The sequence below is a fragment of the Talpa europaea genome, assembly GCF_964194135.1.
Source record: "Talpa europaea genome assembly, chromosome: 9".
In the NCBI taxonomy this organism is placed as follows: Eukaryota; Metazoa; Chordata; class Mammalia; order Eulipotyphla; family Talpidae; genus Talpa; species Talpa europaea.
In genome coordinates, this window is record NC_140076.1 from 38,426,576 (window position 1) to 38,454,334 (window position 27,759).

The 27,759-nt window shown below is 39.2% G+C and overlaps 2 protein-coding genes across 2 annotated transcripts in view; both read left to right on the top strand.

The window, feature by feature from the left end:
* Positions 1-5,141, top strand: part of LOC311176670 (guanylate-binding protein 3-like) — a gene marked incomplete at its 3' end in the record, with an annotated part of 34,423 nt that extends 29,282 nt beyond the window's left edge. The window contains exons 13-14 of the mRNA XM_084242321.1: positions 1,961-2,011; positions 5,047-5,141. Coding sequence (XP_084098447.1) covers positions 1,961-2,011; positions 5,047-5,141 — 146 coding nt within the window. The remainder of the gene's footprint in view (positions 1-1,960; positions 2,012-5,046) is intronic.
* A 3,166-nt stretch (positions 5,142-8,307) lies between these two features.
* Positions 8,308-27,529, top strand: LOC311176671 (guanylate-binding protein 7-like; the record flags this gene model as incomplete). Its single annotated transcript, XM_084242322.1, has 10 exons — positions 8,308-8,545; positions 10,332-10,455; positions 19,965-20,074; positions 20,280-20,476; positions 21,196-21,441; positions 22,613-22,893; positions 24,440-24,652; positions 25,642-25,744; positions 26,091-26,284; positions 27,281-27,529. Exons 1-10 carry the CDS (start codon positions 8,352-8,354, stop codon positions 27,527-27,529), a joined length of 1,911 nt encoding a protein of 636 aa, XP_084098448.1. The 5' UTR covers positions 8,308-8,351.
* Between the last annotated feature and the right edge of the window lie 230 nt (positions 27,530-27,759).

A 27,759-nucleotide genomic window follows, 5' to 3' on the forward strand; every position in this document is an offset into this window, starting at 1 on the left:
ACTTCCCACTAAAGAAAACTAATCATCATTGCTACATTTATCACCTCAACCCCACCTACCCCAAATCTCCCTTTCTTGTCCACTAATCCCCAACTTTATCAAAGGATACTTCATTAATTTAATCTTATTTGCTCTTATCTGCTCAGTAGCTCAGTTCCAGCAAGTATTCCCTTACTTGTTCCAACATCAATTTTGCCCTAATTTATGGTCATTTCAAAAAAATATACAAATATTGCTGAATAGGCCCTGTTTTAAAAAAAAATGGGTAGATGAAGAACAGACAGCAGAAATTCAGTGTATTCCATATAAGTGGCACTACTTAAAGCTTTTTTTCACATTTCATATCAAAATATGATCAATTATACCCCCTTTGTTCTCAATTTGGCATTTTCTAATGTAAACACTATAATATATTCAGAGGTTGGCATAAAACCTAATATGTGATGAATTTAATATAAACTTGCAAGCTCTGTAATCACTGTCCACATGTAGAAATAAAAAAACAGGGCCTCCCCGGTGGCGCAGCGGTTGAGCGCTGGGTTGCGAAGATATCCGCAGCTTCCGCGGCACCGGTTCGATCCCCGGCTGCTCCCCGGGCTCCGGAGGAGGGTCCCACATGGCGCGCAGACTTCTGACTGTGCCCAGTGCTTGTATAAATAAATAAATCTTAAAAAAAAAAAAACCAACAACATATAAAAGCCAATTTCCCTCTCCTACTAGAGTTCACCAATGTTTGTATTTCCATGGTACATTCTTTCACTCTTCATTTTTAAAATTAGTTTTATAATCAGCATATGCATTTGTAAAAAATAGTTTAAACTTTATAGAAAGGGAATTATATTTCTGGTATTCCTGCTTCTATTGCTCTACAAGAAGTTTATAGTAAAGTCCTTAGAGTTTGTTGTACATGTATGTTATTTATTTTTACCACACTATCCACACTACTGTCCCAAAGGACCACAGTTGATGTATCCATTTGTTGTTGATGAACACAGGTATTATTTCTAGTTTTATGAACGGTGCTGAATTCTTTTATTTAGATTCCTTGTGTTTGTGCTATTCCCAGAAGTAGAACTGTTTGTCCAAAGACTATATATATATATACTCTCAGCTACTCTAGATATTAACAGATAGCTTTTCAAACTTACATGCAATTTATATGATTATTAATAACAGCCATTGAGAATTATCAACACCCTCAAAAAAGTGGTAAAAATACTAACTATTGTCGATTTAGTGACTATTTATATGCATTATGTAGTTATTGGCCCCACTCTGTATAGTTTGAAATTTCCCCCATATTTACTTACTATTTGCAATTCTTATTTCAAGAATTCTATTCTAACTTGTTGCCTCTTTTGGTATTTCCTATTTTTTAAGCTCCAAAAGAGGAGGGATGAGGGTAGGGCAGAGAGCATGGAGGGCCTGAATTATGGTGAGAACTATGGATGCCTTGATAGTGGGTTGGTTGGTAATGTACACCTGAAGAGCTGGGTGAACCTATAACCTCTGAATCATATATGCTGTTGTATACCATGTTACCACAATAAAAATAAAACAATGTCTAAACACTTTTAAAAGAAACTAGGTTCACATAATTCAGTAATGTGACATAGTTTGAGTCCATAATAGTGTGAGATGAACCAGGAATACAAAGTCCTTCTTGAGAATTTTCTTAAGTATAAAGTTGGATTGACTGTCCTTGCTGAAATAGTAGCAGTTTCCTCTCAAACAGGGATCAATTATATGCCCTTCTCTTTGTCTATTTGGTATTTTCTACTGTGCAAGCTATACCACCACATAGACAGGATTTCATAACACATACATATATGATAAATTTAGTCACTATAAACTGTTAAGTTACAGACAACAAGCTTAACCAATGTAACCCATAGACATCCTGGACTATCTATTATCTAATTGTATATTACCAATAACACGTTCTCCCCTTCCATTTCAGGTTTCCCTCTGGGCTCCACAGCGCAGTCTGAAACCAAGGCATCTGGATGTGGTGTGTGCCCCACCTCTCCAAGCCAAAGCACACCCTGGTCCTTCTGGACACTGAGGGCCTGCAGGATGTGGAAAAGGTAAGGAAGACCATCTCCTTTGCACTACATACCCTATTTATATTTCACTTTGTCACCTCAATTCATTTTTATGACATATTACTTTGAACAATGTGGTTGCATTCTGTTTCTTGAATTCATTTCCTTTAAAGATCAGTACTTACTAGGAATAGACCTTCTCATTTCTAATACTGCATTGAATGATACTAGTCAAAAACTTGCATGATTGCTTAATTGAGGTTTTGCGTTAAGTACTATAGATATTACAGTGAAGGAAGGAAACTCCCAGAGTCTAGCTAGGGAGATAAGAAATAAGCAGGTTATCAGTACAGGGCACCATATATATGAAAAGTATGAAGTGAACTGTGTTACATGATAAGGGACCATATGGAGGAAGCTATACCCTATGGGATGAATAAACAGTTCTAGTTAATGTGTGTGGGGGTAGGGGGCTGGGGAATTACTGGAGTTGAGAATAGGAACCGTGAAAATAGGAGTGCAGTGAAATAATCTATAAAAATAATCCCAGAAAAGCTTCAATTATGCCAGGAGTACTTATTAATTTTTAGTACAATTTTCTGAGTTATGAAGATGAATTATTCCTAATTATGTATAAGCATGAATAGACCAACCAAAAATATGCTAAGTGGAATAATTTTGATGTTATGTTTTTAGTCTGAGCTCCAAATAATTTTTTCTCCTTATTATGTAAGTCAGAGTCCAGCAATCGTTCCTGGACTTCTATTACTACCAAAAAGAGGGAGGGTATGAATTTAGAAATTCTGTATTTAAATAATTCAGCATAAAATACTCATAATTACCTCAATATAAACTCACAATGATCTACTGATTCTGAGGAGATTCTGCCTTTCATAAACCCCCATTGGAATGACTGTTATCAAAAAGACAACGGACAAATATTGATGAGAATGTACAGTATGCAACAGAATAACAGTGCATGTGTCTGGGTTATAAAATAAAGGATTAGACACACTTACTGGTATATATATATATATTGCTATAGGAAAAAAATCACAGTTGAAAGCGAAATTCTTTTTGAACAAATAAAATCAACAAGTAAAATGTTTTAAATGAATACCTGTGGTACCGAAACCCAGTCCCACACAATAGCATCCATGAGAGACAGACTGTTGAATTTTCTCAACCTACAATTGAAGACAGTGTGCACTATTACCTAATCACCCTCCTCCTCCTCCTGCTGCTGCTGCTTTTCAACCCATAAGCCTTAAATCACTATGGGTCCTTGTCCCATGAATCTCCAAAAGGGAATTCAGGGACAAACTCTAAGAAAAATAAGCAAAGTCAAGGAAATCTTTACTTAGAAAGTAAAGAAAAGTTTACTTAGAGGAAAAAGAACAAGGATGAAGAATCCAAGGCGGGGGCAAAAGATGCCTCTGTGGGCCCAGGTCTAGGGGATATTTTAAATGTTTTCCTCTATTCTAAAATCTCATCATCCTCAGCATCCTACCAGTGTCTATTCTCTGGACAGATGAACCCATTTACCCAGCTCTTCTCTTAGAGTTTCTCCTTTAACCTCCCCTGTCCAAAGTCTTATTCTCTCAAGTTTTACTGTCCTTGTTTATTTAGTCCTCTGGGATTTCTCACCCCATCTCTGGAGTATGTTTTGGTTGGCACCTCTTAGAATTTATTACCTTATTTCAGAAGCCTCTTTAACTCTCTTGAAGTTCCTGCCTGTTCTGTCGCTGAAGCTGCCTACATAACCAAAGTAGCCCTAGGACTCACCATTACACTCATGCCTGCTTCTCTGTATTTATCCTGGAGTCAAAGAAGCTAAGTCACATGTAAAGGAGGAAAACCCTAGAATTCAAAACCAAGTGTGGTGGAACCTCTTTTTTCTCCCTCCTTATCATATGCCCCACCTTTGGGGAAAAAAAAAAAGATAACTGAAAATAAACCATCACCTCCTAGAAAAGAGCACCTCCTTCCTCCTGGTTTCACTTCTCTGAAAGCAGAATTAATGTTAATGTCCATTAACAGGGCTTAACAGTCTAACATCTTGTTTGATCTTCAACTTAAAAAGAGAATCACTGCCTGAATTCAAGGAAGGAGGAGAGGACCAGGGCAGCAAAGATAGCTGAGGACTTGCTGCCTGGCTACAGCACCCAATCCTGGTGAGTTCCCTCCTGAACTTGGTCTTGTATATTTATTTTAACAACAAAACAAATTCCCAAGTGCAAGGCCCACTCCAAAGGCAGCCAGAGGCAGCATAAGAGTCCAGATGTAGTGAGGGTGGGAGTGGGGTGAAGTCAGGTTGGAGGGGTGAGGAGAGAGCAGTGGGGTGAGTAGGGGTAGAGGAATGGGGGTGGGGGTTGTTCCATTAGCTCAGCCTCTCCTTTTGGACTTGAAGCAGCTGTGAGGTGAAGGTGTCCTCACCCTGTCCTCAGGTGCCCTCCATCTCCTCAGGATCCCATCCAGGCTGCCTCAGAGAGCCCTGCTTGGGAGGAGTGTATCCCCTTAACCCCTCTCTGTGGAAACAGTGCTTGACCCATTTCTTAGTCCCACCCCCTCACAGAGGCACTGTGTGGGACTCCTGCTCCTCCATCTCCATCTTCCCCACCTCAGACATTTCCCGATTATGCCCTTCCCCCGCCTCAGTCCAACCTCCAGCACCACCCCAGTCAGGCATCAGAGAATGCTGTTGAACAGTCCTTAGAGAAACAGAGAGAAAACAAAGCTTCTTCATTTACAATTGGAATCCTTAAATGATTGACTACAGACTATTTTTGTATTAGCAACATTTAATATTCCAAAGATACTATAAGACTGTGTAGTATCTCACACTCACTAGTCCACTGTGAAAAATAACTGTAAGGTCTAATCATGTTTGTCTATCACTCGCTGTGTATACTGCAAGGTCCACACAAGAGCTGTTTCAGAATAGTCCGACACTTGCTGAGAAGACATGTTTTCGGGTATTTCTTTTTATCTGTCACTCCAGATGACTCTTGCGAACAGAAAATTTTGGAAATTATCCAACAGGTGGCTCCATCTTCTGCAAGTGTTTCACAGGACTTGTTTGTTTGGAGTTTATAGCTGTGGGTGTTGTGTCTAAGTGGTTGCAGTGGCAGAGTCCAGATCGGCTCAGGTGGATTGTGGGAGAATCCAGAGACTGAGAGCTTAGAAGTAAAGAAAAGCCTTATTCCAAGGGAGGGAAAGGCAGAATTAAGTGACTGTCTGCAGAAGTGAGCAGCTGGAACTTTTACATTTGAGTTTCCTTTCCCTTGGTTTCTTTATGCTCACTTAGCAAGAGCTGGGCTGGCAAATGCTGAGTACCTAAATTTTTCGTTAAAACTGTGATACAAGAGGGCCTCCCCGGTGGCGCAGCGGTTGAGCACTGGGTTGTGAAGCTGCCAGCAGCCTTTGCGGCGCTAGTTCGATCCCCGGCTGCTCCCCGGCCACCAGAGGAGGGTCCCACATGGCAGGCAGACCTCTCCTGCCGCCCGCTGCTCCCCTCAGCAGTGTACTTCGGTCCTTCTGCCTGCTCTGCTCCCTGCTCTGGCTCTGGTGAATTCTCTCACCCTCCCGCACTTCTGACTCTACCCAGTGCTTGTATAAATAAAAATAAATAAATCTTTAAAAAAAAAAAAAACTGTGATACAAGAAATACCACAGGTAGTTAGGGTGTTGATTGGTGCCAATGAGGCAGATTTCTCACAAGAAATGCTGCTGGTGTCTGGGGTAGCAATATGGGCAACTAGCTCACAGGACCCAGTTTACTTTAATTGAAACATCATCATCAGTATACTTGCTATAAACACAATTATTCCTTCTAATACTTTATTTTAAATTAATTTTTAATATTGTGGTAATTTTAATTTTTAAAATTGTGATGATAACATGAGTTATCACCATCATACTGCCCCCAACACCAGATCACGTGGACGACCAAGTCCACAACCATAGTTCACTGTGCTTCCTCTTTCCCTCTCTGTTCTTATGCCTCCCCCTCTGCTTTCCCTAAACTTTTAATATATTCAATATAAGAAATAAAGTGTATCATTCCTCCTGCATATAGCACAACACAAACAGACTCTCTCCATTCTTCTCCCAATAACAATAGAAAATGGAGAGAGGTTTTTTACAGAAAACCTGTTAAACAAGTTGATGGTATTTTCTGACAAAACGGTTTTGGGTATTTTATATTTCCTGGCAATTAGCAGCTCACTAATGTAACCATATGGTTTTACACATTGCCTAACATACTCATTGTCAAAATAGTACATTAATACTGGATTAAAAAATATTTAGTGCCTGTCTGTAAATAACCTGTATAGTAATGATTCAGGCAGGAATTATTGTTCTTCCTATAACAACTGATGACAATCGAAGACTAATAGACTTACTCCTTTATCAAGGTCTCACAGACAAGAAGTGATTTGAACTCTGGGGATTGATCCCTGACAGCCTGGCTCCAGCATTTGTGCTCTGACACCCCAGGACTCTGCTTCCTCTGGCCTGACTCACTCTCCCTCTAATGCACCCTCAGCTGTCACCCTCAGCTGGTCCTCTCCTGCCTGCTCCTCCTCCTCATGACAGGTGTCCTCCCCTACTTGCTGCCAGGAGAGAGATGTCACTGTTTCAATCCAAAGCCAATCCCTCATCTTTGTATAGAGATTCTTTCCTAAACACTCAACTTTTTATCATTACTTGGTAGCATTTACTTTGTACCAGCAATATTTGAAGAGCATTATAAAAATTATGAGACATTTGTCCACTAATTACCTTAATTATCCTCCCCAGGGGTTTATGAATAGAAAGTGCAGTTTTCCAAAGAGTAACTGAGGCACAGTGACATTAATAATCTTTCCAGTGGTCACACAGCTAGGAAAATATGGGACATGTGACTGTTGTTTAGAATTTTCTTTGAGAACATGAAGTGTTTGTCGAAGCTCTTTTCTGCTCTCTGCTGATTCATGTGATCACCCCATCACTGTGATGAAAAGTTAAACTAGAACGTTGCCCAGATGTAGGACTGTGACAGAGCTGGGAAGCTCCTAAACCACCTTGACCACATCCTCTCTACCTGTCACCCCATAAGTAAGAAATTTCAATCTGGCTACATAAATTAATTCCTGTACCCATTACAATTCCTACCCAGAGTCCTATATCTGGATAAGGTTGCATTTTAAGTGTGTTTCATCATAATTCCTGCACCCATAACTGTTCCAGGTATTATGGTGATGTGTTTTGAGAGAGTTCCATTTTTCTCTGTTCTTTTGCTCAGGGTCGCTCTTCTTCCAGCCTGCTCCTGCTGCCACCAATTCACCAACCTGTCCTCATCACCTTTGCTGATACATTTATTTTCTCATTCTAGGAAAGGCCTTCCATGACACACCCCATATCTCTTCAACCACCTATGCCTAGTACCTCATTGTTTTCAACCTTCCTATGCCTATTACCTTCAACCTTCAACCTTCCTATGCCTATTACCTCATTATTTTCCTTGAGCATATACTGTATATACATGTGTGTGTGTTTTGTAATTTTGCTTCTTTGTTACTTGTCTATCTCTCCATCCCTCCAAACACACTAGAATTCATCTCCGTGAACAAGTCTCACAGTAGGTACTCGAAAAATATTTCTGCATTAATGAGATATTGATTCTGGACACTCCTTATCTCTAGCTCCCTTTCTTTCTCCATTTAGTCCCAAAATGTTAGTGTTTTACATCTTCATCATAAGTGCTCAGTTTTTATATTTTCATTCCATTTACTTTATAGATCAGGTTTAAGGATTCATCAGTAATATAAGGTTCATTAGGCCACTGCACCAATTTTTTTTTCTTTTTTTTTTTTAAAGATTTATATATTTATTTACACAAGCACTGGGTACAGTCAGAAGCACTGAGGTTAAGAGAATTCACCAGAGCCAGAGCAGGGAACAGAACAGGCAGAAGGACCGAAGTACACTGCTGAGGGGAGCAGCGGGCGGCAGGAGAGGTCTGCGTGTCATGTGGGACCCTCATCCAGTGGCCAGGGAGCAGCTGGTGATCAAGCCAGCGCTGCAGAGGCTGCAGGCAGCTTCGCAACCCAGCGCTCAATCGCTGCGCCACCAGGGAGGCCCAGACTGCACCAATGTTGATGCAAGAGGCTATATGATGGTCTTTAGAAATACACAAAATGTAGAAAATTGAGATATACATTCCAAAGCAGAAGGCTGATATGTACATGGCTTGTGAAACCGTGAGTTCTGACCTGCAGTGCTCTTATTTTTTGGAGTTCTTCCTCTGGGTTACAGCTCACCATGGCCTCTGGATCCATCATGACAGCCCCCATCTGTCTAGTGGAAAATAGGAAAAAGCAGTTCACAGTAAATCCAGAAGCACTGAGGATTCTGGAGAAGATCTCGGAGCCCGTGGTGGTGGTGGCCATTGCAGGGCTTTATCGCACAGGGAAGTCCTACCTAATGAACCGCCTGGCAGGACAGAACCGTGGTGAGTGCTGTTCCAGGGCAGGGGACACATGCTGGTTCAGCAGTGAGGACAGAGGCTGATGTGGCACCTCCTTTAGGGTCATTTGAGGAAAAGTCTAGCACTTCCCACTGGAGAACACTAATTATCATTGCTACATTTGTCACTTCAACTCCATCTACCCTAAATCTCCTTTTCCCAAACTTTAACAAAGGATACTTCATTAATTATATTTCCATGACTTATTTCTGCTCAGTAGGGCAGTCCCAGCAAGTATTTCTCTACTTGTTCCAACATCAGTTTTGTTCTAATTAGGGTCATATCAAGTAACAAAAATACTGCTCACAGGACTTCATTTTAAAAATGGATGGATAAAGAGCAGTCAGTAGAAACCAGCATATTCCATATAACTGAGGCTATCTTAAAGCATTTTTGCATCATTTTATAGCAAAATTTGATCAGTTATAGCCCCTTTTGTTCTCTATTTGGTGTTACCTAAGTGCAAGCTATAACATCGAGAGGGTTGCAAAATCATTGTCCATATGTAAAAATAAAACATCAACAAAATACTAGAGTTCATCAATGTTGATGTTTTCATGGTGCATTCTCTCACTCTTCATTTCTATAATTAGTTTTATAATCTGCATATGTATGTCTCAGAAATAGCTTAAACTCTATATAAAGGGAATTATATTTTTGCTATTCTTACTTCCATTGCTCAACAAGAGGTTTATAGTAAAGTCCTTAGACTTTGTCATAGGTATATGTTATTTATTTTTACCGACTATACTATACTAGTGTCCAATAATAGCACAGTTGATGTATCCACTTGTTCTTGATGAACATCAGTATTATTTCTAGTTTTTATGTATGGTGCTGCATTCTTGTATTTAGATCTTTTGTGTTTATGATATTCCCAGAAGTAGAACTGTTGCTTCATAGAATAGATATACTTTCAGCCATTCTAGATATTAGCAGATAGCTTTTCAAACTTTATCTGCAATTTAAATGCATATTAGATATCAGCAATTGATATTATACACATCCTCAAAAAATAAAACTGGGAAAAAAGGCTGTTGAACTATTGCTGATTTAGTGACTATTTTTATGGATTATATAGTTATTGGTCTTCTGCAGTTATTGGCCTCACTCTGTATAGCTTGAAATTATCCCCATATTTACTTACTACTAGCATTTGTTATTTCAAGAATTCTATTCTAACTTGTTGCCTCTTTAGGTACTTGCTATTTTTTGAGCTCCAAAAGAGGAGGGTGGGGGTGGGGAACAGAGCATAGAGGGCCTACACTATGGTGAGAACTATGGATACCTTGATAATGGGTGTGGTTGGTAATGTAGACTGAGGAACTGTGTGAAATATAACCAACAAATCATATGCCATGTTACCTCAATAAAAAAAAATTTTCTAAAAATGTTTAAAATAAATTAATTTATATAAATCAGTAATGTGACATAATTTGAGTCCATAATGGTGAGAGATGAACCAGGAATACAAACTCCTTCTTGAGAATTTCCTTAATAAGCATAAATTGTTTCCTTGTCCTTGCTGAAATAGTAGTTTTTCCTTGCAATCAGGGATCAAATATATGCCCTTCTCTTTCTCTATATGGTATTTTCTACTGTCCATCTATAACAGAGACACATAGTATATAAAACATACATACATAACAAATTTAATAAATGTAAACTGCTGAGCTACATACAAGTTTAAACATTGTAACCCATGGACATCCTGGACTATCTATTACCTGATTATGTATTATCAATAACACTTTCTCCCCTTCCATTTCATGTTCCCCTCTGGGCTCCACAGTGCAGTCTGAAACCAAGGGCATCTGGATGTGGTGTGTGCCCCACCCCTCCAAGCCAAAGCACACCCTGGTCCTTCTGGACACTGAGGGCCTGGGGGATATGGAAAAGGTAAGGCACAGTGTCTTCTTTGCTCTTGATACCCTATTTATATTTCACTTTGCCACCTCAATTTATGACATAATACTTTGAACAATGAGGTTAAATTTTGTTTCTTGAATTTGTTTCCTTTAAAGATTAGTACTTTACTTATTAGCAATAGACCCTCTCATTTTTAACACTACATGGAATGATACTTGTCCAAAAGGGACCTGGTTGCTGAATTGAGACTTTTGTGTTAAGTACTATAGATACCACAGTGAAGGAAGGAAACACCCAGAGTCTAGTTTAGGGAGGTAAGAAATAAGCAGGTTATCAGTATAGGGCACCATGGATATAAAAATGAAGAACCAAACCTAATCATTCAGGATGGGAAACATCTGGAGGAAGCTATAACCTATGGGGCCAATAGACTGTTTTAGTTAAGGTTTGTGTAGGGGTTTGGGAGTTGGGGAATTAATGGGGTTGACAATAGGAACCATGAGGACAGGCGTTCTTGAAATAGTCTACAAAAATAATCCCCAAAGGGCCTCCCTGGTGGCACAAGGGGTTAAGATGCAACCTATGAAGCATTCTGCATCCACTGCATCAGGAGTTTGAGCCCTGGCCAGGGAGCTATGCACATGGTGCAGCAGACCTCTCCTGACCTCTCCTCTCCAGACCTCTCCGCTGCTCCCCTCAGCAGTGTATTTCAGTCAATCTGTTCTGTTCCCCACTCTGTCTCTGGTGAAACCTCTCACCGCCCACACCTTGGCCTGTACCCCAGTTCTTGTATGATAAATAAATAAACGTTTAAAAAAATCCCCAGAAAAGCTTCAGCTATGCAGGACTACTTATTAGGTTTTAGTACAATACTCTGAGTTTTGAAGAATTCTTCACTGATTATATACACCCACCAAAAATATGATAATGAAATAATTTTGATGTTATGTTTTTTATTTTAAGCATTCCTTTTCTTTATTTTTTAAAATTTTATATTTAATTTTTTAGTTTTTACATCATTGTTCATTTTTAAAAAATATTTGCTTCCCCCGCCACCCCTTCAGGTGTAGTCCCCATAGAGTTTCCTTCACCAATGCACCCCTGCACCATCACCTCAGTTCCATGTGCTCCTCCCTCCCTCCCTTTGATCACTCTCCCTCCTCCTCCCTGCAGTATGTCTTTGATTTAAAAGTGTCTGGTTTTGCTTTGTTGTGTTTTATACTGTTATTATTTTTTACACTGGTATATTCTTGGGTTCCCCTATATTCCTGCTATAAGTGAAACCATCCGACATTTTTCCTTTTTTTTTTTTTTCTGGCTTATTTCACTGAGCATAATTCCTTCTAGTTCCATCCATGTTGCTGTGAATGGCATGAGTTTATCTCTTTTGATTGCTGAATAATATCCCATTGTGTATATATGACACATCTTTTTGATCCAGTCATCTATTTTTGGGCATTTGGGTTGTTTCCTGGTTTTGCCTAATGTAAATAATCTGCAATGCAGGTGTCCTTTTGAATCAATTTTTTTGTGTCCTTTGGGTAGATCCCTAGTAGTGGAATTGCCAGGTCATATGGTAGCTCCATTTTTAGTAGACTGAGGAACCTACAGACAGCTTTCCATAGTGGTTGGACCAGTTTGCCCTTCCACAAGCAATGTAGGAGAGTTCCTTTTTCCCACATCCTTGCCAACATTTGTTGTTGCTTGTTTTTTTGATATGTATCATTCTTATTGGTGTGTGGTGGTATCTCAATGTGGTTTTAATTTGCATTTCCCTGATTATTAGCGATGGTGAACATTTTTTCATATGCCTGTTGGCCATTTGCATTTCTTCTTTGGAGAAATGTCTTTTCTTTCTTCTGCCCAGTTCTTGACTGGATTGTTTATTTTGTTTTCATTGCATCATGTGAGTTCTTTGTGTATCTTTGTGATCAGACCCTTAGCAGTTTACTGGAGTGCAAAGATTCTTTCCCCAATCAGTGGGGTGTCTCTCTATTTTGGTTAATGTCTCTTTTGCCATGCAGAAGCTTTTCAGTTTGATGTAATCCCAGCTGTTTATGTTTTTCTTGACTTTCTTTGCTTTGGGTGATGTGTCTTTAAAGATATTATTGTGATATATATCTTGTAGTGTTTTACCTATATTTTCTTCTATATATTTATGGTTTCTGGTCTTATGTCCAGTTCTTTTATCCAATTTGAGTTGATTTTTATGCATAGTGAAAGATAGTGGTCTAGTTTCATTTTTTTGCATGTGGTGGTCCAGTTTTCCCAGCACCATTTATTGAACAAACGTCCGTATTCCATTGCATATTCTTTGTTCCTTTGTCAAAGATCAGTTGTCCATATCAGTGTAGTTTTATTTCTGAGCTCTATATTTGGCTCCATTGGTCTGTGTGTCTGTTTTTGTTCTAATTCCAAACTCTTTTTTTAAAAAAAAAAAAAAGATTTATTTATTTATTTATACAAGCACTGGGTATAGTCAGAAGCACGGGAGGGTGAGAGAATTCACCAGAGCCAGAGCAGGGAACAGAACAGGCAGACTGGCAAAATACACTGCTGATGGGAGCAGTGCGTGCGGCAGGAGAGGTCTGCATGCCATGTGGGACCCTCGCCGGTGGCCAGGGATCGAACCAGTGCTGCAGAGGCTGCAGGCAGCTTCGCAGCCCAGCATTCAACCGCTGCACCACCAGGGGAGACCCCTAATACCAAACTGTTTTAATTATTATGGATTTGTAGTATAGCTTGAAGTTTGGAAGTGTGACACTTCTTTCTCCTTTGTTTTCATCAGTAGGGCTTTGGCTATTCATGGTTTTTTGTGGTTCCATATAGATTTCATCAGTATTTGTTCTATTTCTTTGAAGAATGTCATTGAGATTTTTATTGGTATAGTGTTGAATCTGTATGTTGCTTTTGGTAGGATGGACATTTTAATAATGTTTATTCTTCTAATCCATGAACAGAGAATGTCTTTCCATTTCTTTGTGTCTCCTTTTCTTTCTTTTATCAGTGTTTTATAATTTTCTTTGTATAAGTCTTTCAGCTCTTGTTAAGTTTATTCAAAGTATTTGATTTTTTTGTTTCAATAATAAAAGGGATGGTTTTCTTGATTTCTTCTTCTTCAGATTGATTGTGTATAGCAATTTTTTTGTGATTTTTGTGTGTTGGTTTTGTATCCTGCTACTTTAGTGAACTGGCTGATTATTTTGAATAGTTTTTCTGTGGAGTTTTTAGGGTTCTTTATGTAGATTATCATATCATCTGTAAATGGTGATAGTTTGACTTCTTTCCCTATCTGGATTCCTTGTATGTCTTTCTCTTTTCTTAATGCCCTGGCGAGGGCCTCCAGTATTATATTGAAGAGCAGTGGTTAGAGAGAACATCCTTGTCTTGTTCCTGATCTTAAAGGAAAGGCCTTCAGCTTTTCGCCATTGAGAATAATATGGTAGTGGGTTTGTCATATATGGCTTTGATCATGTTAAGGTATGTTCCTTCTATCCTGAGAATTTCAAGGCCTTCATCATAAATGGATGTTGCACTTTGTCGAATGATTTCTCAGCATCTATTGAAAAGATCATATGGTTTTTATTTTTCTTTTTGTTGATGAGTTGCATTACACTGATCCATTTTCATATGTTGAATCACCCTTGTGCTCCTGGGATGAATCCTTCTTGATCATGGTGTATTATCCCTTTGATGCATTCTTGGATTCTGTTGGCAAGGATTTTGTTGAGGATTTTTGCATTAGTGTTCATTAGGGAGATTGGCCTGTAATTTTCTTTTTTGTGCTGTCTTTGTTTGGTTTTGGTATTGGTGTAATGTTGGCTTCATAGAATGTATTTGGTAGTATTCCTTCTTTTTCAATTTTTTGAAAGAGTTTGTGTAGGATAAACTCACTGCTGAACATTTGGTAGAATTCATTTGTGAAGCCATCTGGACCTGGGCTTTTGTTTTTGGGGAGTGCATTGTTTACTGCCTCAATTTCATTGCTAGTAATTGGTCTGTTTAGGTGTTCTATTTCTTCTTTGTCTAGTTTTGGATGACTACATCATTCTAGAAATTTGTCCATCTCTCTAAGTTGTTGAATTTGTTTGCATATAAGTGTGTTCATAGTAATCTCTGATTATTCTCTTGATTTCTACTTAGTCTGTTGTGATTTCTCCTCTTTCATTTATAATCCCATTTATGTGTTTTTTCCTGTTTTAACTTTGTGAGCCTGGCTAGAGGTTTGTCTATTTTGTTTATTTTTTTCAAAGAACCAAATTTTGCTTTCATTGATCTTTTGGATTGTGTTTTTAAATTCTATTTCATTTATTTCTGCTTTGATTTTTATTATCTATTCTTCTACTGGCTTTAGGGTTTTTTGTTGTTCTTTTTCTATCTCTTTGAGATGTGAGATTAGGTTGTTTCTTTGAGTTCTTTCTTGATTCTTGGTGTGAGCCTGTATTGCTCTATATTTTCCTCTTATTACTGCTTTTGCTGCACCCCATACATTCTGGAAAGTGATGTCCTCCTTGTCGTTCAACTCAAAGTATTTTTTAATTTCTTCTTTGAAGAAGTCCAGTGGTCTAGAAGTCCAGTGGTCTTCTAGTAGTGTGGATTTCAATCTCCATGAAGAGGGAGGGTTCTTTATTTTCTTTTCATGATTTATTTCTAGCTTGATGCCTTTATGATCGGAAAAGATAGTTGGAATGATTTTGATCTTCCTGTATCTGTTGATGTTTGTCTTGTAGCCTAGTATGTGATTGAGTCTGGAGAATGATCTGTGTGTGCTTAAGAAAAATGTATACTTGGATTTTTTGGGGTGCAGTGTCCTATAGATGTCTGGTAAGTCCATGAGTTCTATGACTTTATTTCAGGCTCTAGTGTCTTTATTTATTTTTTGTCTCATTGATCTCTCCATTAGTAAGAGTGGAGTGTTGAAGTCTCCCACTATGTATGTATTTTCTTTAATGTCTATTTTCAGAGCTGATAATTGTCTAATATATTTTGATGCTCCTTCATTTGGTGGTATATGTTGATAAGTGTTGTATCTTGTATCTTCCTGATGTATTGTTCCCTTGATCATAATGTAGTTTCCTCTATGTTTCTTTTACTTTTTTTAAATTTGAAGTCTATTTCATCTGATATAAGTATAGCTATTCCTTCCTCTTTTTTTTTTTTTTTTGGTCCATTTGCTTGTAGGATTGTTTTCCAACCTTTTACTTTTAATCTGTGTTTATCTTTTGTTGTTAAATGTGTTTCCTGGAGACAGCAGATGGATTGATTTTGTTTTTTTAATCCTGTGTGCTACTCTGTGTATTTTTATTGATGAGTTTAAGTCATTTACATTTAGCGTTAATACTGATATGTTGGCATCTGTATTTGCCATGTTGTCTTTTTTTGTGATTTTATTCTTTGCTTTATTCTGTTCTTCATGATCATTCCTTCTGTTGGTTTTGGCTTTAGAACTTCTTGTAGTATTTTCTGGAGTGGAGGGTTAGTTGTAAGGAATTTCTGTTTGTCTGAGAAGGTCCATATTTTTTCTTCATAGAGGAAGGAGAGTTTTGCAGTGTAAAGTATTCTTGGTTGGCATTTGCTGTCTTGACATTTGTTGAATATGTTACTCCATTCTCTTCTTTCCTCTAGTGTTTCTTCAGAGAAGTCTGAGCTTAACCTGATTGATTTTCCCTTATAAGTTATCTGTTTCTTCCCCCTTGCCAGTTATTTTTTCTTTGTCTTGGACTTTTGCAAGCTTTACTATTATGTGTCTTGCTGTAGTTTTCTTTTCATTGTGGTAATTGGGTGTTCTTCTCACTTCTTGTATGTCTATATTTATCTCCTTTTTCACGTTTGGGAAGTTTTCTTCAATTATCTCCTTGAATAATTTCTCAGATCCTTTGTATCTATCCTCACCTTCTGGAATAACTATACCTCTTATATTTCCTCTCTTCATGGAGTCTGATAATTGTCTAAGGGTATTCTCATTCTTCTTACTTTGCACTTCTCTCTCTTTTTCTCTTTTCATTTGTTCTATTTCTGTATCTTCAAGAGTACTGATCCAGTACTGTTCTCAATGCTTTGACAAGAGCTCTTTGTCTCCTCCAGTAATCTTTTAGTCTCCTCCTTTTCTTTTATTTCCTTTTGTAACGTCTCATTTTCACTCTTCATTGATTATTCATCTCATTTCATTATACTTTTTGATCATGATGATTACTAATTCTCCATCTGACAGGCAGAGAAGTTCTTCCATGTCATTGTTGAGCTCTGGAGATTTATTTTCTTTTTGTGGTGTGTCTTTCTCCTGGGGGATTGCTTGGCTATTTGTACTTTTCCTTCTCCCTGCTGTTTGCTTTCTAATTTGTTCTATGTGTTGGGACGTTGTGCCACTGGTGTTCGTGGGCTACTCTTTGGATTGCTTCTTCAGGGGTGTCAAAAATAGTTTACCAGACTGATACCAGCACTGGTAGGCCAAAACTCCACCAGGGTGTTAATGCTGTGGTTGTGTTGCTGGGCACTGTCTCTTACAGTTCCCTCCTTACGTATTTACTCAGTTCCAGCAGGGAATCACTTAGCTGGTGATTTTGCTCTGGTCACTAGGTGGCACTAGAGAAATGTACTTACTGAACTGTGGTTTTCCCCTGGAGTTTTCTCTGAAAAACGAAGGAGGGGAGGGGAGCACCTCGATACAGGGGCTGTTGTTCATGCTAGGTGCTGTGTCTTCCCCGTGTTCACCCAGTGCTGTGCCCATTGCTATGTGGATCCTGTGCCCTGTTTTCTGTGCTCTAGTTCCGAACCTCAGAGTCTCAGATCCAAAACAATGGTTGTCACCCTGTGCAGTGCCATTGTTATGGCACCTCCATGTCCCAAATACTGAGCCTAGTTCTCAGTTCCAGAATGGGGTCTTGCTCCATGCCTTTTTTTCCCTTCTTAGCCCTGTTTGCATGGCCCACCCCATTTCAGAGCCTTAAGGTGGTTTTGGAAACTCTGGCTTCCAAATATTAGGAAGTTGGTGATTTTGTTCAGATCACTAGCTGGAACCAGAGATCATTCCTAGTATCCTTTGAAAGCTGTGCTTTTTCCCCCATGGGTCTCCAGGGAACTGAGTGGGGATGGCGTGGAATGGCTCAATGGTGTGGGGGTGCTGTCTGCCCTGTGCCACGCGTCATGGGGATCCCATGCACTGAATTTTGTGCCCTGGATCTCACTTCCAAAGCACTAGGATCTGTGACATGGCCAGTAGCCCAGTTCAGTGTCCACAGAAATGGTGCTTTTTGCACCCCACTCCTGTGCCCGAATGCCTGGTTTTTGATTACTCAGTGAGGGTCATTTACCTCAGTGACCATTCCCATGTTGGGCAGCAGCATCTGCATATGCTTTTTGAGTGTGCATGCTTTTTCACACAAGCTTACCGGTTGGCCTTGGGCTATATGAAGGTCTCTCCCCTGAGTCCTTATCTTCCTCTAATGGTGCATGGGGCCATTTGATCACCTCCATGGTGATCCCCCCACAATTCTCCACAGTTCCCATTGTGGGGTGGTGCAGTGCCGGCAATAGTTCCTTTCCACTCACAGTCCCGCTTGATCTATATTTTGTTCTCATTGTTGTTTTTTTCTTTCTGTTGGTTGGAGTGTGCTGGCTTTGTGAGTGGGGGAGGGCAGTGGGGATCTTAGCTTTCCTTCATTTTTGTCCTCTTTTATGGCAACTTTCCTCTCAGGCAGTTTGCCAGAGATGCCCATTTATCTTCCATGTCCTGGTTTTCGCAGGGACCTGCCGCTTTTCCTCCCTATTAACTTTTTTTTTAATGAGAGGACTTATTCACAGTGTTTCCCCACCACCATGTTGATCTCCTCAGACAATGTTATGTTTTTAGTCTGAACTCCAAACAATTTTTTCTCTTTATTTATGTAAGTCAGAGTCTGAATTGGAATTAGCAATGGTGGCCCCTCGATTTCCAATACCAACAAAAAGAGTGAGGGTATGAAATTAGAAATGCTGAATTTAAATATTAGAGCATAAAATACTCAATAATTACCTCAATATAAACTCACAATGATCTATTGATTCTGAAGAGATTGTGGCTTTCATAAACCTTCTTTGTATCTAACTGCATATATCAATGTACCAAAACATACCAGCAGCAAAGCCATTGCTGTCCTTGAAACTTGCAGTGCATGTGAGTGTTATCTGATTCTATGACAAGTCAATCATAACAGTCCCATGTCAACTACTGCCACACAAATAACCAACCACAGTCAAATAAAAACCTTTGCCATACCTTATGTCTGCACTCCCACAATTCCAGTTGTCTTTTCTTGGTCCCTCTACCTTATGGTTTATTAATCTTCACAATTCTACAACTGTCAATGATTAACCCATGCAGTTCAAAACATAATGCTATCATATTCTATTTAGACATGAACGCTCTTACTCTGAATGAACAGAATACTTTAAAAAAAAATTGTTTATGCATACAAGAGCTGGGGTACAGGCCAGAGGTGCAGGGGGTGAGAGAATTCATCAGAGACAGAGTGGGGAACAGAACAGGCAGATTGGCCAAAGTACACTGCTGAGGGAAGCATTGGTGTAATCAGGAGAGATGTGCTGCCCCATGTGGGTTGCTCCCTGGCTGGCTGGGAATTGAACTTGCGCTGCAGTGGCTGCGGATAGTTTCATAGGTTGCGTCATAATGCTTGTACCACCAGGGAGACCCTGAATTAACAGACTACTTTTTCTAGTTTTTTTGAAAGTCCCCTTTAGTCTGGATTATGCAGTCATCATGATTTCCTTTCAATACTACCATATATATCTGCTCTCTAGAAAGACATCTTCTTGATGCAGGAACTTTATGTTCACATAAATAAATGCAGCATCTGATATTTTGTAGATGTGTAGGAGGGAGAACTGTTAACTTTATTTAATTGAATAATTTGCCACCAATAGAGCACAATTATTCAATGATTATTAAATGATTAAAAAAATTTACAAACATCATTGCTTACTTCTATGTCTAGTCACTGATTAATTATCTGATACAAAAGAATAGTGTCATTCAGGGCCTCCCGGGTGGCGCAGCGGTTGAGCGCTGGGTTGCAAAGCTGCCCGCAGCCTCTACAGCATCGGTTGGATCCCTGGCTGCTCCCCTGCCACAAGAGGAGGGTCCCACATGGCGCGCAGACCTCTCCTGTTGCCCGCTGCTCCCCTCAGCAGTGTGCTTCCGTCCTTCTGCCTCTTCTGCTCCCGCTCTGCCTCTGGTGAATTCTTTCACCCTCCCGTGCTTCTGACTGTACTCAGTGCTTGTATAAATAAATAAAAATAAATCTTCAAAAAAAAAAAAAAAGAATAGTGTTATTCATTGCTAGAGTTAATTGCAAAAGTATCTCAGGCCATGAGAGGAATAAATGTAAATTCCAAAATTGAGGTCTTTTCATTGAGAATTGTTTTCAAAACTTATGGTTATTTTACACCACTATTCAGCAACAATACAAATGACGTAGTGAGTGAGGAAATGATTGGTGAAAGAAGAGTAAGCTCCTACATCCCTTAATGTAATAACTTTCTAGGGTGACCCTAAGAATGACTGCTGGATCTTCACACTGGCCGTGCTTCTCAGCAGCATGTTTGTCTACAACAGCTTTGGGACCATCAACCACCAGGCCCTGGAGCAGCTGCAGTATCCTTCATGGGGCAAGACTACCTTGTATTACCACGTGTGTGGAAATAGCAGTGATACTATTTTTTCTTTCCTGTAACTCAGTTCTCCTGGAGAACTGAGAAAAGGGAGAGGAGGGCAAATAGAAATGTTTCTAAAAGTGGCTTGGGAGTGAGATCTGAAAGTTTTGTCGAAAGGCCCTTTTCTTTCCTTAGCTAAATCCCAGCTACGTGACTGAACTAGCAGACCTCATCAGGACAAAATCCTCTCCCAGATCTGATGAAAGAAATGACTCAGCTGAGTTTGTGAGTTTCTTTCCAGACTTTGTTTGGGCTGTCCGTGATTTCACACTGGAGCTGGAGTTAGATGGTCACCCCATCACTGAAGATGAGTACCTGGAGAATGCCTTGAAGTTGATTAAAGGTATAGAGAATGTCCTGGTTGATGGAAGGTTCAGTGGAGGTAGGATGAACTATGCCCAGTCATTCAACAGTTGAGATGAATCTTTACTTGACTTTGGATTGAAATTTATGATATTGGTTATTGGTATATGATTGGTGGATATGGAGTCAATATCCTTACTGGAAAAATTCCAGTGATCAGAGTTTAAGCTCAACAATGAAATTTAGAATCCATTATTGGACCTAATTTCAGAAAAATTGATAACTTGAAAGTTAATAGTAACAACCAGTGTTCAAACTCCCTAAGGCCCACATATCTTTCTTACTTACTCTGTTTAAGTGTTCCTCCATTTATATTTAGAGAATAAATATCCATTAGATTAGAAACAGGTAAATCTAAAATCACAAAGATATCAAATTACCAAACTTTCAAAATATATTCATGTAGTTTATTTTACTAGCTTACATAGTTACATACAAATAGTTTTATAACCAAAAGGTTTTTTCCTCCAAAACATTGATCTATCCCTCCAGTGAGACTATCCCCTTTATTCTTGTTTCTGTATAGAGAAAAGATTCTCCATATATTTTGATGAATTATACAAGTTTGATTTACATAATTATAAAAAGAAAAAATTAGAGGTACAGGATCTACATGGATCAAAGATCCCTGGAATAAATGTCTTTAGCCCCCAGCTTGAAAACATTCCTTCAGTGATTATTTTTTCTCCACTCATAAAGGTGATGATACCCAAACACAAATGTCCAACCTGCCTAGAGAGTGTATCAGGAAGTTCTTTCCAAAACAGAAGTATTTTGTGTTTGACCAACCTACAAGTGACAAAAAGCTGTTACACCACATGGAGGAAGTGTCAGAAAATCAACTGGATTTGAATTTCCAAGAACAATCCCGAAAATTCTGTTCCTATATCTTCACACATGCAGAAGCCAAGACCCTAAGGGAGGGGATCACTGTCACTGGACATGGTGAGTCTATTATCACAACATGTCATTGTGGCTCAGTGTGTGTGATGAAACATTGCTCCTTAGGATTGTTGGCACTTTTGAGTCTTGTTCTATGTGGTAAAGTAAGGCAGATGTTAATGTCACACATAGAAATGCAATATCCATCATTAAAATTTCCCTGTTGAAAGGTTTATTGAGGCCCATTTTATCTCATGAAACTAACACAATAATGACATAAACATTGGCTGCTCTTAAGAATAAAAATCTGCATTCAGATGAGTTGATGTGAAAGTGTTTATCAGTGAGGAGATGCAAGATGTACTGTAAATTGGGTTTTCCCTGGTGGCCCAGGCGGTTGAACGCAGTGCTATGAAGCTGTCCAAGGCTCTGCAGCGCTGGTCCGATCCCGGCCGGCTGGCGAGGGTCCCACATGGCGTGGCAGACCTCTCCTGTCGCGCCCGCTGCTCCCTTCAGCAGTGCATTTCGTCAGTCTGCCTGTTCTGTTCCCCGCTCTGTCTCTGGTGAATCCTCTCACCCTCCCGTGGATCTGGCCTATACCCTGGTTCTTGTATAAATAAATAAATAAATCTTTAAAAAAAAAAAGATGTACTGTGAATTTACAACAGTTAGAAAATAAATAGCAGGATATGAGGCTCTTAAAGCTCACTGAGAGTTTGAGAAACTGTTTAAATATGATCTTACTTCTTGCGCTGGATAATGGACAGGCCACCTGGGCAGACACATGTGTCTTGTATTCAAGTGGACTTGTGCCTGAGAAATATGTGTGGCACTGGCCCAAAATTCATAATGATTTTTTTATAAGGGGGCCCTTATTTTCATATGGAAAGAGTGCCAATAAATTAGGTACTTCACTTAGCTGTAAAGTAAGTTCCTTCTCATTTTATTTCTGTGAGTAAAGTTTTCCTGAAAATTCTTGACTACATAGGTTGATATTATTCACTTATGATTGGAAGATGATGAATTAGAAAACCATAAAAGAGAGGTCTAAGAGATACAAAGTGACTTTATTACAAGGATATTGATTCATAGAAGAGGAAAGAGGAGAAAGCAATGATAAGGACAAGGTTGAAGATGAAAATGAAGTTGTTTCAATAAACTTCTTGTGAAATTTAGAATGTTGGTCTCTAAATGTTGTAAATTCCTTTTATTCCCTAAATATTATGACATTCAGGGCTGGGAACTCTAGTTTTGACCTACGTGGATGCCATCAACAGTGGAAGTGCACCTTGTTTGGAGAATGCTGTGACAACTCTGGCCCAGCTTAGGAACTCAGAGGCTGTGCGGAAGGCAGCCGACCACTACAGCCAGCAGATGGCCCAGAGAGTGCAGTTCCCCACCAACACGCTCCAGGAGCTGTTAGACCTGCACACAGCCTGTGAGAGGGAGGCCATTGCAGTCTTCATGGAGCATTCCTTCAAGGATGACCAGCGGGAGTTCCAGAAAAAGCTTGTGGTAATAAGTCTCAGCTTTGTTTGCCTTATTTTTGTGTTTCCAGAAAGATGCCTAGATTTACCCTGCTCAGTCCTCGGATTCATGTGCTCTCATTACAGAAGGAACTTGATATAGTCCTTCCTTTTTCTAAAAGATTGAGTCTTTTTTCCTATTATAACAAAACTAGTTACCATGAGCGTAACATCATTGCAACTAGTTACCATGAACGCAGTATATGCACTGTGCTCATGTACAAGTAAAAAGCAAGTTTCAAATGGGGTTATTTACCATATGGAGGCCCTGGGGACCAACCCTCTTTTTTTAATCCACCAAGAGCACATGCCATCCTCCTTTTGTTCTCAAATTTTACATGACTACCTTCTCTGCCCCAACCTACAGAAAATACTTTTAAAGGATTTAAATGATTAGGTAATGACCATGTGGTACTTTCTCTCAAAATCCATTATCTTTACATATCCCACTAACAAGATTGATATTCACAGTCCCAGAGAAAACGCAGTGTGTAAACCTCAGAGATAAGACTATGGGGATCTGTGCCTCCCCTGTGCTGCAGTGGTTGAGCGCTGGGCTGTGAAGCTGCCCAAAGCCTCTGCAGCACGATTCCATCCCCACCTGCTGGGGGAGGGTCCCACATGGCGCACAGACCTCTCCTGCCACCCACTGCTCCCCTCAGCAGTGTATTTCGTCAGTCTGCCTGTTCTGCTCTCCACTCTGGCTCTGGTGAATTCTCTCACCCTCCCATGCTTCTAACTGTACCCGGTGCTTGTATAAATAAATAAATGAATCTTAAAAAAAAAAAAGACTATTGGGGGTCTATTAATTCCTCTTAGAAAGGGCTCCTTTATTCTAAGCTTGCCTTTGAGTTTCCCTTTGACTATTTGACCAATCACAATTATCATTTCAATCATATAGAAGAGGGGATTGATATTGTAACTAGACAAACAAGTTTTGTTCCTAATAATTGTGTACACACTCACTGAAAGAACTTATGAGAGATTCAGAACTCTGTTCAGATACCACTTAACACACTAATGAGCAGTTGATATGCTATGTATATTATGTGTATCAAACCACTCCAAGTAGAGAAGAAAGTCTACTTCCCGTCATCCAATAACTTCCATTATTCATTGCTGATGGATGAAGCATTGTTAATTCCACAATCTAAAGTGAACCACTGCTAATACTTTATGTTGTGATCATCGTGCAATGTTGGCAAATACCAAATTATTAAGTTGAACAAATGAAACTAATAAAATATTTTATGTCAGTTACACCTCAATTCAGAAAGTAATTGGCAGTTGGCAGTTCATGACTACCAACTCCATCATTTCTGAGACAATGACCTCAGCCCACAGGAGATGAGGGACTTTGAACAGGTTATGAAGAGAATTGATCAGACCCGGGGCTAATACAAGTCTCGTGGCTCCTGGTCATTTTGTGTTTCATCCACTCTTAGGTCACAAGACTGATTCTTCCAGAAGGATCCCAGATGGACTTTTCTGCCTAACAACTTCTTTTTTGGAATTTCTCCATTTTCCACTGGCAGGAAACCACAGAGAAAGAGAAGGAGAATTTCTTGCTGCAGAATGAAGATGCATCTCTCAAATATTGCCAGGCTGAGCTTAGGAAGATTTCAGAGTCCTTGATGGAGAACATTTCCAGAGGAAGATTCTCTGTGCCTGGAGGACACAGTCTCTACTTAGAAGCAAAGAACAAAATTGAGCAGGACTATAACCTAGTGCCTGGGAAAGGAGTTAAGGTGAGAAAAAAAAGAGCTGAGAAGAGCAAAATTGAATGGCAGGGTCTAAGACTATAGCATTATTTGCATAGATAAAGGAAAATATAAAAGTAACTCATTTTAGCTTTTATATCCAAATTATTTAGATTTCTTCAATAACCAGAAACATTTCTTCTCAAATATAAGATTTATTATCAGGAATCTAACTGAGAAGACTATTCCTTTCACCTGGCAAACAGTATAACTGTTTTTGAGCTGCATATGGAGAATATATAAGAAAGGGAAAAATACATAGTCCATAGTTGAGACAACAGTTATCACAAAGGTATACACTGAGGGGATGATGATAGTGATTTTCGTGATGGTGACTGATGAATGACATATTTAGAGCACTCACTTCCTAAATCCAGATCTTGACTATCGATTGAATCCTGAGATAATGTGAATTAGCTACTACTTGCAATGAACTAAGCATCCCATTATAAAATTCAGAAAAGGAATGCACTGAAAAGTTAATAGCTTGCCTGTAAAGACACAGTCATCAAGTGGTGGAGATAAAAGGGAAGCTCTAGTACCTGACAGCCATTCAAATTTCAGAATGAAATTTAGGAAACTCCTCTGGAAGAAGAGGTAGGTGGTACATATTTTAGTGTCAAAAAATGATATCTCATAAAGAATAAGTGCACAAACATCCCATCAGCAGGAAAAAAATGCACAGACACTGCAAACAATTGACACTTTGTGTTTGCAGAACAGGATGTAAACCTGGTTGTCTGTGACCTGGGAGAGATTTGGGCAGCATGCTTGAAAGAAGAAACTGTAGAACTAAAATGTGAGCTGCTCTAGCTGGTGTTTACTCTGTGGCCAGTGAAAGAAAAGAACCAGTGTGGCTCTTCAAATGGATGAAGAATTTACAGGATATTATTTATAGTTTCACTGAACAATAATTTCCCTAATAAGAGAAGAGATGTTGCTGTCTGACTAGGCCTTGCTCCCTGTTGTTTCCTCAGGCAAAGGAGGTCCTCCAGAGCTTCCTGAAGTCACAGGCACCAATAGAGGAATCCATCCTGCAGGCAGATAAAGCCCTAACTGATGAGGAGAAGGCCATAGCAGGTATGGGGCAGAGAGGGAAGGTCCTATGGTGCACTGTCACTGGTGAAAGCAAAACCGTCCTGAAACAATCAGCATCCTCTATTTCTGAGGGAAAAATTATATTTGTGAAATAAACCCAGGGTTGTTTTGTTGCTCCTGCCACCAGAGTGCCTTCCCATCACATTCTGACACATTTTCCTGATGTGACTACTAGTGGTTTTGGAGATCTCCCTGACATTTTAAAGACTATTAATATATATAGAATATATATTAGTATATTACTAGACTTTTAAAGTCTATTAGCTCAGAAGTGTACAGCTCTGCATTACTGTTATTTTTGTTCCCCTGCAAAAACCGTGTGGAACAGCTGAGCAGGCCAAGAAGGAGGCAGCTGAGCAGGAACAGGAGCTCCTGAAACAAAAAGAGAAGGAACAACAGGAAATAACAGAGGCTCAAGAGAAAAGTTTCAATGAAAACATACTCCAACTGAAAGAGAAGATGGAAAGAGAAAAAGATGAACTACTTAGAGAGCAGGAAAAGATGCTGGATCATAAGCTGAAGGTATGTCTTCATGGCCTGAGCAGTGACTGAGGGCAAAACTATAATTCCTCAGTAGGAAGAGAATAAAAAATTGAACTAAAATTGTGGCCTAAAAGTAAATCCAAAGGCAAATTATTACCTGAAATATCAAATAAACCTGGATCGTGTGAAGCCTTAAATGTATCAGATTCAACACCTCCTGTGGCATTTCATTTTGCAGAATACAAAAAACACACATGACTATTTATATTATTATAATATCAGATCTGACCCCAAAGTCAATAAGACAGCAGTCGTAGAGCCCTACATAAAACCACTAAGAATAAGGGGGTGGGAATTGTATGGGGACTATAACAAAGATGAAAATGCATACATTGTGCAAAAATGAAAAATGATATAAAGAACATTTCTAAAAAAAACTACAAAGAAACATGAAATAGATCCATTTGGTCTTGAAAGTAAAAGATTGTGGTTGATATAAAATCGGGATGCTGAAAACACTAAAATTGGGTCTATTTTATTCCAAATTGCCTAAGTCATTCCTAGATGTAAGAGTGTATAGAATGTGCATGAATAAGCCGGGAGGGCATTCTTAGAAGCATTCTTTGTCCCCAACCTGGAATGTGTTAACTGTGTTCTATAGAGAGCCAGCACTTTCCATTATTTGTTATGTCTATTCTCATACCACCTCAGTGGAACCAAGAGATAGCCAGAAATACATCTACATCCCCCTCCAAAGTGCACTCAAAGGATTTGAACACATTGCAGGCATAGCCGTCAGGCCTGGCTCAGCCCCAACACATCCCCACTGCAGTGATATGTTCAGGGGTCATAGGGAGATACAAACCATGGATAATTCCACTTTGCAGGTCCAAACATAGCGATATATTTTACAAACTCATCAAAAAGCACCTATGGTTGTGGGAAGTAGCAGGACATACTTAGTTGCTGAAATTGTTAAACAGAAAATACTGATAATTGGGTATTTTCAACAGGATACTCTCTTCTTATTTACAGATGCAAGAAGAACTACTTACTGAAGGATTCCAAAAGAAATATGAGGAGATGAAAAAAGAGGCAAATAATCTGAGAGAAGCTATTCAACAAACTAGAAGCAAAAGATCCACAGCAATTGTTCACAGCCTCCTTGAGGCTTGTAGTGTATTAACTAGAGCACTGCCTGGGCCTTATAGTGTCATTGATACAGGCCTGACTGTTCTTGGCACAGTTATGAATACTCTCTTTGATGGCTGTTGCATTCAATAAATTTGAAAAGTAAAAAGTTATTACCATAGTATATCAAGGGTTGACATCTTAAAAACAACATTCATTTTGATTGAATTAATATAAACTAATGGGAAAAAATAGAATATAATGACTCAATTGGAGAAAAGTTTCTCACAAAGGAAAAAAGACAAATAGTGAGATGAAGAAATCATCTGTAACCTACAGTATGGGCATGGAGATAATTTCTCTATATAATGAGATTATATAAT